The following is a 14,627-nucleotide window of genomic DNA, read 5'->3' as shown; positions in this document are numbered from 1 at the left end:
TGTACGTATGTTGATGAGTATATCTACACCGAATTGTAGAAACTTCGTAGTGGCAAAACCACAAAACCAGCCACACATGGAGGCCCGAAAGTAAACCACAACTTTGTTTTGGCCGACCAACATTACAAAGAAGCGACAGAGCCGATCGTAAAATATTTGCAAACTTGTTTCAGACAGCTTCGTGTCAAAAATATTTACGTATTTGTAGGTATCAACACACATATGCAGTGTGCGTTTGGTAGGTACGGGGGCTGATTTCAATGTACGTAGAAATGTACATTAATTTCTGGAAACTTATGGCGATATTATGAGTTATCACGCACGGACACACGCACACACACGCACGGACGCACACACACGCACACCCAAACACACGGACACGTAACGTATGACAAGAACGCAGGAGCGGACATGATCAGATGAAATGACCACCACGTTATTTAATGCAAATAAATACATCTGCAAATATAAATGCAAATTAACAAATTTGTAACTCAGTGGTGGGATATAAGAAGATGTATATATGTATGTATGTATACAACATGTGTGTTTGTGTGTGTGTGTTTTTGTGTGTGGTGTGTTTGTTTACTCATATCAAGTGTGGTACGTGTGTATGTATATACACGAATTGCACAATTTCAAATTAAATTTCTCACTCGGCACTACAAGTTTATTTGCCTTGCCTTACGTAATGTAGTCATTTGATGTTTGGCTTTCTTGTTGTACAATGTGTACGTGTGTACGTACGTGTGTACGTGTTAACTTTCTTGATGTAGATTGATAACTGAGATGAATGAATGAATGAATGAATGAGAAAATGAATGAGAGAATGAATTGATAGAAAGATGAAGATTGCTTGATAGAAAAAAGGATGTCTCTTTTTCATCTTTCTCTTTGTCTTTTTCGTCTTTGTCTGTCTGTCTGTTGCTCTGTCTCTTTCTGTGTCTGTCTGTCTCATCCTGTCTCTTTCTGCGTTTGTGTGAATATTTTATTAGTGTGCTTATTCTCTTAATGTAGATATGTGTGAAATTTTGAAAAGTGAATTTTTATTGAACTTTTTATCAACGTCACGGTCGTCATATTAGGACAGTTTTCTTAATAACAGCAATAATATTATTATTTTTATCACTATAATTTTGTAATAATAATTATCTTTTTATTATTGATAAAATATAATTATTATATGACAACAATAACCGCAAGAACAATAACAACAAAAGGACAAATTAACTACGCGACGACAGTAATAAATAACAATTAGACAATGACAATTTTACAATTACAAATTGCTTAATTGTTCTCATGGGACCCACACGCATACACACACACACACACACACAAATACACTTACACACAGACACACGCACGCACATATACACACAACAAACATATTGATCCATTTATTCATTGCCACTTGACTAACTATCAAACTTATAAGCTCAGCATTGTTGATTAAATTAAATTTCTTCTGTCTGTTGTTAAGTTGTGGTTTTAGCCGTTGTTTTGTTGTTGTTGTTATTGTTATGCTGTTGTTGTTATTGTATGTTGTTGTTGTTTTTTATTTTTCGTTACAAATTTTTGGTTTATATATATATATATATATATATATATAAAAGCAATAACTTTTACATTTAAACATGAAACATATCAAGTCAACGTTGTTGTTGGCTGTTGTATGGCGAGTTTGAAACTACAACAACACTACAGAAACAACAACAGCACAACATCAGTAACAACAACAACCACAAAACACAAAAAACAGCAAAGAAACAACAACAGCACAACATCAGTAACAACAACAATCACAAAAAACAGCAGAGAAACAACAACTGCACAACATTAGAAACAACAATTACTACAGCCACTACTCGTGTCTAACTTATTTGAATATGAATGGTCGTGATGACAGGAAGATTGGAAGTGTAGGATTTTGCTCTGTGTATTTCGATGTTGCACTTGTTGTCATCAGTAAAAACTAGTATAAAAAACTATAATGTAAAACATAAGACACACACATTCTCTCTCTCTCTCTCTCTCTCTCTCTCTCTCTCTCTCTCTCTCTCTCTCTCTTTCACACACACACACACACACACACATACACCACGCGCACACACACGCCCAAACAAACAAACACGCAGAACTCGCGAAGCGGTTAACGCCTCGTAAATATTCAATGTAATAAAACGAAATGAAATAAAATAAAATTTTTATGATTGTGATTAAATGTTATTCTACTACTATCCTTTTTTTATAAACTGTGCGTGTTTGTGTGTTTGTTTGTGTGGCTGTTTGCAGCTTTGTGTCTGTGTGCACACGTTTTGTTGTGCCCGTTCGTGCATGTGTATGTATGCCTAGGCATGTATGTGACTGTGTTTGTTGGGCATGTTTGGATGCGTTTATGTATGTGTGCGTGTGTGCGTGCGTGTGTGGGTAAGTTTTGTAAGTTTGGATGTGATCGTATGGATTTTTGGTTTGATTGACATGTTTGCCTTATTGAACCAGGAAAACAAAGTAATGTGTTGTTTAATTGGAAAAATTGATGAACAAGTTCATAAAATAGACAGAACGAAAAAACGAACGAACGTATGAAAATGACCTAGCAAACAGAATGAGTAGAGCAAACGAATGAGTGAACATTGTAAAGAAGAAAGTGAACGAACAGAATAAACGAGCGAACGAACGAACTAAATGAAAGAATGAAGCAACGAAACAAATGTGTAAATGAATGATTAAATGTACATCAGTACTAATTGCAAGTTAATTGTTTAATGAACGATTCCTCAACCCTTCTGACACAAATAGATTTGTCAACTTTCTCATAAGTTCTCTCTCTCTCTCTCTCTCTCTTTCCTTTCTAATTTCCTTTCTATTTGCTCTCTTTCTTTTTTTCACTGTCTTTTCCTCTTTATCTGGTCGAATTATTTTTTTTAAATGATTTTTATAAATTTGTAGCCGACTTCAAAAAAAAATACATGAATGAATGTCAAAATGATGTGACAGCTGATTATAAATTACTGCTAGTATAAAATTCATTCTGACTGGCTGAAAAAGTTTAATATAACTTTGCTAATTATACGAAAATAACTTTTCAAAAATATTTTTTAATGTAATCTATCTATAATATCTATCTATCTATATCTATATCTATATATATATATATGTTATAAAAATCTAGATTATATATATGTGTGTGTGTGAGTGAGTGTGTGTGAGTCTCTCTCTCTCTCTCTCTCTCTCTCTCTCTCTTTCTCTCTCTCTCTCTCTCTCTCTCTCTCTCTCTCTGTGCGTGTGTGTATGTGTGTAAAACAAGTAGCATTACGTTATAAATGAACTTCCTTTCTATCATATTCCAATGAAATATTTGTTCTATGATTAAAATTTTGTATGTTTTTACTTGAAATAAAAAATTGATGAATTGTCTTTCAGAGCTATGGAGCTGAGTTGGTTCGAAGATGAAATATGTCTAGCATGGAATGACATTATAAAAACCGATCATGCCATGAGATAACATTAAAAATGACAGCAACAACAATAGAAGACACCACCAACTACATCAACAACAACATCAACAACAAAACAGAGGTTTTCAGCAAATGTTAAAAAAACAACTCATGAATCCATTTAGTTGTTGAGACATGTAAATGCCGCAGTTATGTTATAAAAACATTGACACAACAACAACAACAATATTAATAATAATATTAATAATAAACAAAAATTATAATATATTAATAATAATAATGAAAATATAATGAAATGAAGATAAGAGAAATTATTTGTTGCTATGGCAGGTTTCACGACACGTAGCGCAACGAAACTCGATGGTTTTTTTGCATTGACAAATTATTGTAATAATAATTCATTGACTGCTTGCTTATACATAACTCACATGTGTATGTGTTTGTGTGTGTATGTGCGTGTATACATGTGTGTGTGTTTGTGTGTGTATGTGCGTGTATATATGTGTGTGTGTTGTTTGTGTGTATGATTATTTGTACATGATGCATGTTGTAATAAGTTTGTTTCCATTTGTTTGCCTATATGTACGTGCTTACTATGTAATTGTTAGGATTTTATTTTCATGTATATTTGATTTATTTGTGTGTGTGTGTGTGTGTGTGTGTGTGTACGTGTGAAAGTTTCACTTTGTGTGTATATCTGTTTTTGTGTTATACAACGAAATAAAACATCTGTTGAAAATATATAATGTGTATGTGTGTGGTGTGTGTACTTGTGTGATTGTTTTTATAAAGCATTGGTGTGTGTGTCTGTATGTTTGGGTGTGTGTGTATACGTGTGTGAATGTTTTTATATTGGTGTGTCTGTGTGTGTTGGTATATAAATTTAGAAAAACTAAAATAACCATCATTGAAAATAATACTAACAATAAAAACGAAGATGACAAATGATAACGGATGGTGGTGATGACGATAAGAAATAATGATGATGATGGTGGTGGTACTGCTGTTTATGATGGTGGTGGTAGTAGTAGTGGTGGTGGTGGTGTCAGTGGTGGCCACAATTGCCACATTGGGTGGCGGTTAAAAAAATTATTTTGTATACCATGTTCTTCACACTCCTTTAAAAATTCACATCTTATGCTTTTTACAAATTCGAAATAAATCTACAACTGCGGATAATTTCAAATATTTTCAAACTTACAAAAAGATTAAATAATAATAATAATGAATAACAATAATAAAAATAACAATATTAATAATAATAACAAAACCTCTTACAAACAAATAACACCAAAATGACTTACAGCAACAAAAACATTCACAAACAACAAATAAAATTACAGATAATATAACGGGATCAGAGTTAAAGTTAAACGTCACTATTATAGAACCATCACACACACACACGCACGCACACAAAAACACACACACACACACATACATACACACTTACATCGTCTAATACATGTATGAAGCGTTGAAACAGTGTGATACATGTAACCCAGATTTTTAATGCGTTTTGGCGAATAAACACAATTATTCTAATGCTTGCTTGCTAACGTCATTATTATCATCATCAGCGTTTGGTATCACTTCATCGTCATCATCATCATCGTCGTCGTCACCATCATCATAATATTTATTATTATTATTATTATTATTATTATCACCGTTATTCTGTTTTTTCGTTCGTTATCGGGGCATAATTTATCCACAATAGCAAAAAACACATCAGCCGGTGCAAACTCGTTATCATCGCAATGTTTATAAGCATCGTCATAGTCATCATCATCATCTTCTTCTTCATCATCTTCATCATCATCATTGTCGTCGTCGTCATCACCATCTTCGTCTTCATCCTTATTTTTCTCACCAGCCTCATCATCAACGACAACCACAATAACATCATCATCATCATCAATTTTTGCTAAATAAACTCATTATTAAATTATTGAATCATTATCATCATCATCATCATCATTATCATCATTAACAACAACATCATCTTCATCAACAACAACAACAACAACATCATCATCAACAACAACAATATCAACAACAACAACAACAACAACATCATCATCATCATCATCATTAACAACAACAACAACATCATCATCATCATCAACAACAACAACATCATCACAACTACCCCAGCAACGCCAGCATAATGATGACCGGACACGCGAGTTATCATCTTAATTATGTTCTGACCTCTACCACTATGGGAATCAATGTCACTGCATCATTATCATCATCAGGGCCCTTTGTTATCATCATCATCATCGTTGTCGCCATCATCATCATCATCATCGTTACCATCATCATCATTACTATTAATATCATTATCATCATCGTCATCATCGTCATCGTCGTCATCATCATTACCTTCATCATCATTATTGTTGCCAAAGTTTTTTTGTGATCACCAGTTTAATGATATCATCGCCATCTCTTCGAGACAGCATTGACGAAATATTTGAGTAACCATTATCGTCATCATCATCATCATCGCCATCGTTATCACCATCGTTGTCGTTATCATCATCGTTATCATCATCTTCTTCGTTATCATGATTCTTCGTTCGACTTCAGCCACAAGTGAGAACTAGTCACATCAAGTAATGTTATTGTTATAATGGCTAATTGAAAGAAAAATATCATTAGTTTCACACGCACGTTCACAAACACACGCACACAAACAAACACACAGTTACACATACACACATAAAAATGCATGCACACACACAAATACGCACATTCATTTATTCGTTCGTTCATTCGTTACTTCGTTCGCTTGTTTGTGTATGTGTGTATATGTATGTGTGTGTGTGCGCGTGTATGTATGCGTGTGTGACCTGTTGATTGCTGCTGTGGGAGTCTATCAATTCAGAGTGACATGCGTGCTGATGGATTAATGAGATGATGCGATTTCCATATAGGGCAATATACATGCATTCACAAACTCACACGCACACACACACACACATATATATGCACGTACACACACATACACACGTACACACACACGTACACACAACATAATGTCTGTCTGCTTTCTGATTAGAGCCCCTTAACACATCACACGTGCACCACTGGCGTCTATGATTAACTACAAAAATATTGTGCGTGTGTATACACTACTTTCAAGATAGTCACACACAAACATACACACACATACAAACACATAATTATACTCCAACATATACATACACACACATACATTCACACACGTACATACATAGAAACAAGCGACATACAAAAGACAAACAAACATAATACAAACATACAAATAAACGTATAAACAAACATACAAACAAACAAACAAACAAAAGGAGAGACTTGTCTTATCTCTCAACACAACAACATGTTGCTTAGTGCATCTTCGACATTGATTATCCTAATTGTTCAGTTTTTTCAGAAGTCTTCCATCAATCATAATCATTCATCCATCACTTCATTCTAGTTATCCATCTCTCTATTTTATTCATCCATTTCTCTTTCTTTTATTTTTCTATCTTTCTCTATTTAATTCATGCAATATTCTAAATGTTCAATCAATCAGTCAAATACACAACATTTGATCAATCCATTTGTTGATCTTGAAAAATTTTGAGTAAAAATATTTTAAAAATTAAGTCAAACTCACACGTTTATTTATTCGTTTTATTCACTCCTTTGTTCATTCATTGGTTCATTCATTTATTAATTCTATCAGTCATTCTATCAGTTATTTATCCAAAAACCCAACCAATTGACTAATCATCGTTAATCAGAATTCCGTGCGAATTATTTAATTTTTAATTCTACTTCATCGCAGGTTCCTGGAAAGATACATAAATGTGTGCAAGATTGTTTCATTGATTGATTGATTGACTGACTGATTGATTTATTGATCGATTGATCAATTGATTGATTAATTGTTTGATTGATTGATATATGGGTTGATTTTTGGTTGGTTGGTTAAATGGTTGATTGAATAAGTAGTGACCTGGTTGAATGACTGATACATTAAAGGTTGACTGAATGAAGAGATGATTGGTTGGTTGATTGATTGATTGAGTGAATAAGTGATTGACTGAAAATTAACCAATCCATTCATCCGCCTAAACCAACCCATCTTATCAGACTATGAAACTTCGATATAAACAAACCAATGAAATCAAACAAAACAAAACTCAATACCTCAAAACAACTTGCAGCTGTTCTGGTTGAAATTCCATAAAATGTAAACAAAAAACAATTCCGAAATTTCCAGATACTATTTTTATCCACGGAATTCCCCATCTCATTTTCCCGCCTAAAGCTATTTACATGTCAGTTGGACACGGACGATGGTGGCGTGGCGTTTTTTGATTTGTTTGTTTATTTGTTAGAGGCGGAGGTGCTGAAATGTTACATATTGGATTTCTAAGTTGATGATTTGCTGGATGGCTGGTTGGCTGGTTCGTTGATTGGTTAGTTGATCGGTTGGTTAGATGGTTGATTGGTTGGCTGTTTGGTTGATCAGTTGGTTAGATGGTTGATTGATTGGTTGATCGGTCAACTAACCAACCAACCAACCAGCCAACTAACCAAACAACCAACCAACCAACCGACCAACCAACCAACCAACCAACTCACAACCAACCCACACCCAACTAACCATCACAAACACACAACCAACACAAACACAAACACACACACCAACCGATTAGTTATTCATCCATTTATTGGAACAATCAATTTCTTCCTCAGACATCACGCTGGTCATTATCATTGAGTTGTATGTGCGTCGCGTGTTTCCTCTTTGAGACAAAACCTACACCGCTGTTCGATACATTAATACTACGACACATTCACACACACAAACGCACATACACTCACACACACACGTACACTCACTTACACATACACATACAAAGACACACAAACATACACATGCAAACACTCATACACACGCACACATACATACAAACGTAACGATAAAAATATAATTGATTTGAAGCGAGCACCATATGGTGTGTGTGAATTCGTAAAATCATCGTTTAATGGTGAATTAATCAATGTTCGCTGGAATGGAAAAATGAATGAATGAATGAATGAATGAATGAATGAATGAACGAATGAACGAACAAATGAATGAACGAATGAACGAATGAACGAGCAAATGTATGAATTAATGAATGGATGAATGAGTTGTTGAATGATTGAGTGAATGAATGGATCAAGAATGATAGATTAATGGACGGCTGAAGAGAGAAGCGAAAGAATGGTCTAAAAATTGGATAAAAAAATGAATGAATGAATAACTGAATGAGTAGAAGCGTGGATAGATAAACAAATAAATGGATGAATAAATGGATGAATGGATGGATAAGTAAAAGATTGAAAGTTTTAAATGGTTCGTTAATTAGGTAATAAGATAAAAGAGATAAACCACTTTATAGTGGGCAAAATGTATTATAAGTAAATATAAAATTAATTTCAAAGCGAGATACAAAATCTAATAATGAAAAAAATGAATAAAACTATGATTGAAAGATCGAAAAAGTTGCTTAAAAAGGAGAGAGATAGGAGGGGGAGGAGAATTTTTAAAACGATTTAAACCTAAATCCATCCGTGCGTTCCATTGCTATCTCTCTCGTAAATATATCGTTGTTGAATTTGAAAGAAAATTTTATTTTAAAATTATTTTTACTAGAGAAAATTATTTTACAAAATAATTGTTTGATGATAATAATTTAGACTTCTATGTATGTTAAACGTTTCTTTGTGTATCTCTGTGATGTGTGTCTGTGTGTGTTTTTATTTTCTGTTATGTGTATGTTTTTATGTGTGTTTGTGTTATAATGTAATTGGTTGTAAATATTTGAAAGGTGAGGCATTTATTTGTGCGTATTTGTATATATATATATATGTAAGTATGTTGTGAATGTGTGTATGCAGGTTTGTCTCTCTCTCTCTCTCTCTCTCTCTCTCTCTCTCTCTCTCTCTCTGTGTGTGTGTGTGTGTGTGTGTGTGTGTGTGGTTTGCCCTGCACCCAAATTCTAGTCATTGAGTTTACATTTAGTGCTTGGCTTGTTGTACAGGGTGGTGTGTTTGATGAGGGAACATCAAAAGTATAGACTGGTTTGGTATTCCAGTGCATATTTGTGTGCATATGTAGGTACATATTTGTGGTTGGGTTTCTATGTTAATGTGTGTGTGTATTGTATATGCGTGCATATATTGTTGTGTATCTGTGTGTTTATGTGTTTAAGTTTGTTTGTGATTTTTAATTGTTTAAGTTTGTTTGTGTTTTTTAATGTTTTGTCTGTTAGTGTGTTTCTTTCCAAGTTCAATTTTTTCTAAGATCGAATGCTATTCATTTGTCAAGATTTAAATTGGTGAAAAACGTTATTTAATTATTCTTTCATCTATACATTCGTTCGTTCATCCGTTCTGACGTTCGTTTGCTTGTTCTTTCGTTCGTTTGCTTGTTTTTTCGTTCGTTTGTTCGTTTATGTTCCATCCATCTATCTACTAATTTAACACGTTTGTTTATTTAAAGTTATCAGAGATAAAAAAATAATCACCATTCAAATTGACCATAAATAACGCTTTCAACAGACGAAAAGATAAATGGCGCTGATAAGCTAACAACAACATTGTTAAAAGTGAATTATGCCCTGAACAACAATACTAACGCAATAACAACACTAATAATAATAACAACGGTTTTAATACTACTATTTTTACTTCTGCTACTATTACTACTATTTATTACTGCTGCTGCTACTGCTACAACAACAACAACAACAACAACAACAACAAAAGAAATAATAATAATTATTGTTACTATATTCCTGATCATGATTGTTGATAATTCGGCTTTTGCATTAACTTGGTCTTTAGTGTTTATGTAAGTAGTAGTACCGTGGTTTACATCATCATCGTCGTCGTTGTCATCATCGTCATCACCATCATTACCATCATCATTATCATCGTCGTCATCATCACCACCATCCTCACCATCATCATCATTACCATCGCCGTCATCATGCAGTTATGAACTGAGCAAACCGCCATAAATTCTGGCTAATCGTTAAACGTTAAAGCGCGTCTTTTGCTGGCTGGCTCTGAATAAAAGGAGGTTTAATAACTTATACAGAGTCCGACGATGATGATGCTGGTTGGAGATAAAAATGATGATGATGATAGTAATGATAACATCGATGATGATAATGATGACATGAACTCTCTCTCAATCCTCTCTCTCTCTCTCTCTCTCCCTCACTCTCCTTTTTTACCTACGATGATATAATGATAAAAATGATGATGATGACAATGACTCATCAATAGACTCACTTCTGCCAACTCCTAATCAACCATTTAACACTGACTCACTTTATATTTTGGCAGAGTCTGACTGTGAACGAACTCTAATTATTTATTGATACTCCTATTATTTATTATTTCTAGATCACAAAGTTAAATCGAGATATCTTTCTTTCGTTTAGGTTTATGTAAACAACTACGACTTCGTGCTGCAACACAACAACACACAAACAAACATAAACACATAAACAAACGCAAACACACAAACAAACAAACACCTTCAAAACCTCATTAACACATACAAACACCATTTTAGCTATCTTTCTGAAGCATACGCACACACACTGCTCTCTTCACTTCTTTTTCTTCTTTTTCTTCTTTCTCTCTTTCTTCTTATCTCTCTGTCCCTCTCTCTTTTTCTCTCTCTCTCCCACACACACACACACACACACACATACAAACACACACATGCAACCTTTGTTACACAAATGGGTTATACGTTATTACCTAACATGCCATATAGCGTTATATAAGACAGCAAAAATTAATATTATGTCACACACACGCACACGCACACATACACACACACGCGCACACACACACACGCACACACAAGCACACACAAACACACACATACACACACATAATAATGTATTTATAAATAGTGAGTAACAATTATCATTAGTATTGATTCGTTTGATGTTTTCCAGTGGTCCTTAGTCGGTCTATCGGTCTAAGTGCGCAACGTGTGAATGATTGATTGATCGATGGATGGATGAGTAATAAGGATGAATGAATAAATGAGTCAATGAATGAATTAATGGTTAATGAATGAATGAATAAATAAATAAATAAATAAATAAATGAATGAATGAATGAATGAATGAATGAATGAATGAATGAATGAATGAATGAATGAATGAATGAATAAATGAATGAATGAATGAATGAATGAATGAATGAATGAATGAATGAATGAATGAATGAATGAATGAATGAATGAATGAATGAATGAATGAATGAATGAATGAATGAATGAATGAATGAATGAATGAATGAATGAATGAATGAATGAATGAATGAATGAATGAATGAATGAATGATAAATAAATGAATGAAAGAATGTATAAATACACATAATTAAATAACAACCAAAACGAACGAACGTACAAACGAACGAACGATCGAACGAACGAACGAATGAATGAATGAATAAATAAATAAATGAATGAGTAAATGAATGATTAATAAATAAATGAAAGAATGTATAAATACACATAATTAAATAACAACCAAAACGATCAAACGGATGGGTGAACAAATGAAGTAAATTGGAAAATAAATTGAATTATATTATATCCGAAGCCAAAAATTAGATTGTCATACAGGTATGTATGTATGTGTATGTGACATATGTGTGTGTGTGTGTGTGTGTGTGTGTGTTGAGGACAAATTTCAAATATGTTGCTTTGAAAATCTTTTGAAATTGAAATAACGGTATCTATCTCTCTATCTACTATAATTATACATTAAATTGATAAATACCAACCGACCTATTCTTTCTCTCTCTCTCTCTTTCTCATTCTCTCTCTCATTCTCTCTCTCTCTCTCTCTCTCTCTTTCTCTATTTCTTTTTAATTTTTAAATATTAAAAAAATATTAATAAATAAATTTAAATTAAGTTAATATTTTTGACGATTATAAGAAAATTTAGTAAACAAAAACAAACAAAAAGTAAATAAAAAAATAAAAATAAACAACATGCGGACGATGAACAATCATTCATTCCGTAGTCAATTGGATATCATTTGGATATCATGTGGATATCATTGTGTCTATTATTATTATTATTAGTGTTGTTATTATTATAATTATTGTTGTTGTTGTTAGTTAGTTAGTTAGTTATGTTATTATTAATGTTGTTTTTGATCATTCAGTTTTGTAATCAAGCTTTCTTCTATTTTATTTTTTTTTCTAAAATAAAAAACTACATTTTGAAGTACTGACGATAATGTTTTTAATTTTTCAGCTATATTCTCTTAGTTGAAATTGAAGTTTAAAAATGAATTTCAACTCACTCTGGGGCGTCAACAAAGTAAAGAACCACACTGAAACGTGTAAATATTAAATACGCATTTTTTTATAAACCAACCAACCAGCCAACCAGCCAACCAGCCAGCCAACCAACCAACCAACCAACCAACTAACCAACCAACCAACCAACCAACCAACCAACCAACCAACCAACCAACCAACCAACCAACCAGCCAACCAACCAACCAACCAACCAGCTAACCAGCCAGCCAACCAACCAACCAACCAACCAATCATACAGCTACATTTAATCCATATCACGGGACCACACTAACAAAAGTGGCAATCATCTGGCTGATCATCTTTTCGGCCATTCTGATTTCCAGCTGTTTTGGACTCTGCCTCGGTCTCTTCATCAAGAAAAAAAGTATGCGAAAAATAATTTTTTGTTGAAAAAATAAGTTCAATATTATTAGTAATCTTAAAATCATTTACAATTTTAAACTAAAAATTTTAGTTCTACAATTCTAAACTAAAAATTATTAATAATCTTAAAATCATTTACAATTCTAAACTAAAAATGAATAATATTTTTTTAAATTTTTATGAAAATTATGACAAATTTTAGTCTTGTTTATCAAATTTTGTACAAATAATTTCATCATTTATCCGTTCATTCACCATTCATCAAATTATTTTTTCCACGATATTCCGATTAACTCAAAACTACACCAACTCACCTACCTACCTACCTACCAAACAATCACCCACTCAACATCTGCCAACTAAATTTCCAAATTGTCCGATGAATGAACTTCCAAATTGTCTCCTGCCGACAAAGTGGAAGACGGTTCAAAAAGCAGCGGCTGCAAACGGAAGAAGAAGGACGTCGTCATCAGCGGTGAAGTCAACAAAGTTTCCTTGCTGTCCAGAGAGGAGGCGAATGACAACCAAGCCACATGGGAAACAATGAGAGCATTGCCTGAATCCGTTTACCACAATGCCAACGAACTTCCAACTAAAAAGTTAAGAACATCTTTTCAACCAGCAAAAAACCAACCAACAATTATAACTAAACCTAAGACCAAAAAGTTATATGTCAAACAAGTGACAATCGATCATGCAAATAAAGACAATGAGTTAATAGTCGTTGAACCGGTAAGGCGGCAACCATCCACCAATCGACCACCACCAACGACACAGCCAACAGCCAATCAGCCACCAGCAACGACACAGCCAACAGCCAATCAGCCACCAACAAATGACAAACAAATTTTTAGACAGATAAGTAATGAACTACAGCAAACTAACACAAACCAACGGGAAATTCTCCCAAGCAACCAGAACATAACCTCAATAATGGAAGCAACAGGATCGGGACCGAAAATAACCGAATCAAAAAATTTATACGATGAAATATCAAAACCGGACGCTACCCCATCTTGGAATTTATACGATTCAACCAACCATGTAACTGGCGAGTTGGTCAAATCAAGCAGTTTATCCTTGGAAAACCGAAGCCTATTAACCATTTCTAGGACAAAGTCTGATACGGTTTTAGACGGCAAGTCGGTTTTTTTCGCGAGTGCAGTGACGTCACATGTAGTCGCTGTCACGTGATTTTTTAGCGTTTAATATTTTAATTTTAAGTTTTTTAAACATTTTATAATTAAAAGTAAATATTATTTTCGCATACTTATAAATATATACACATATTAAAATTTTAATTAAGAATGAAAGAAATTTCACAAATATAAAACTGTTTCCTTTTTGTGCTATTTAAAATACGCCATATAAAAATTACGAAACACTTGAACTATCCATTTTTTTAGC

At 33.4% G+C, this 14,627-nt stretch overlaps 1 protein-coding gene across 1 annotated transcript; it reads left to right on the top strand.

The window, feature by feature from the left end:
• Positions 1-12,822: 12,822 nt before the first annotated feature.
• HELRODRAFT_163588 (hypothetical protein) lies at positions 12,823-14,414 on the top strand (the record flags this gene model as incomplete). Its single annotated transcript, XM_009027425.1, has 3 exons — positions 12,823-12,875; positions 13,181-13,221; positions 13,636-14,414. The coding sequence occupies 3 exons, from the start codon at positions 12,823-12,825 to the stop codon at positions 14,412-14,414; spliced, it is 873 nt and encodes a 290-aa protein (XP_009025673.1).
• Between the last annotated feature and the right edge of the window lie 213 nt (positions 14,415-14,627).

This window comes from Helobdella robusta (assembly GCF_000326865.2).
Source record: "Helobdella robusta unplaced genomic scaffold HELROscaffold_5, whole genome shotgun sequence".
Classification (NCBI taxonomy): domain Eukaryota; kingdom Metazoa; phylum Annelida; class Clitellata; order Rhynchobdellida; family Glossiphoniidae; genus Helobdella; species Helobdella robusta.
This window is presented reverse-complemented; position numbering and strand designations above follow the sequence as displayed.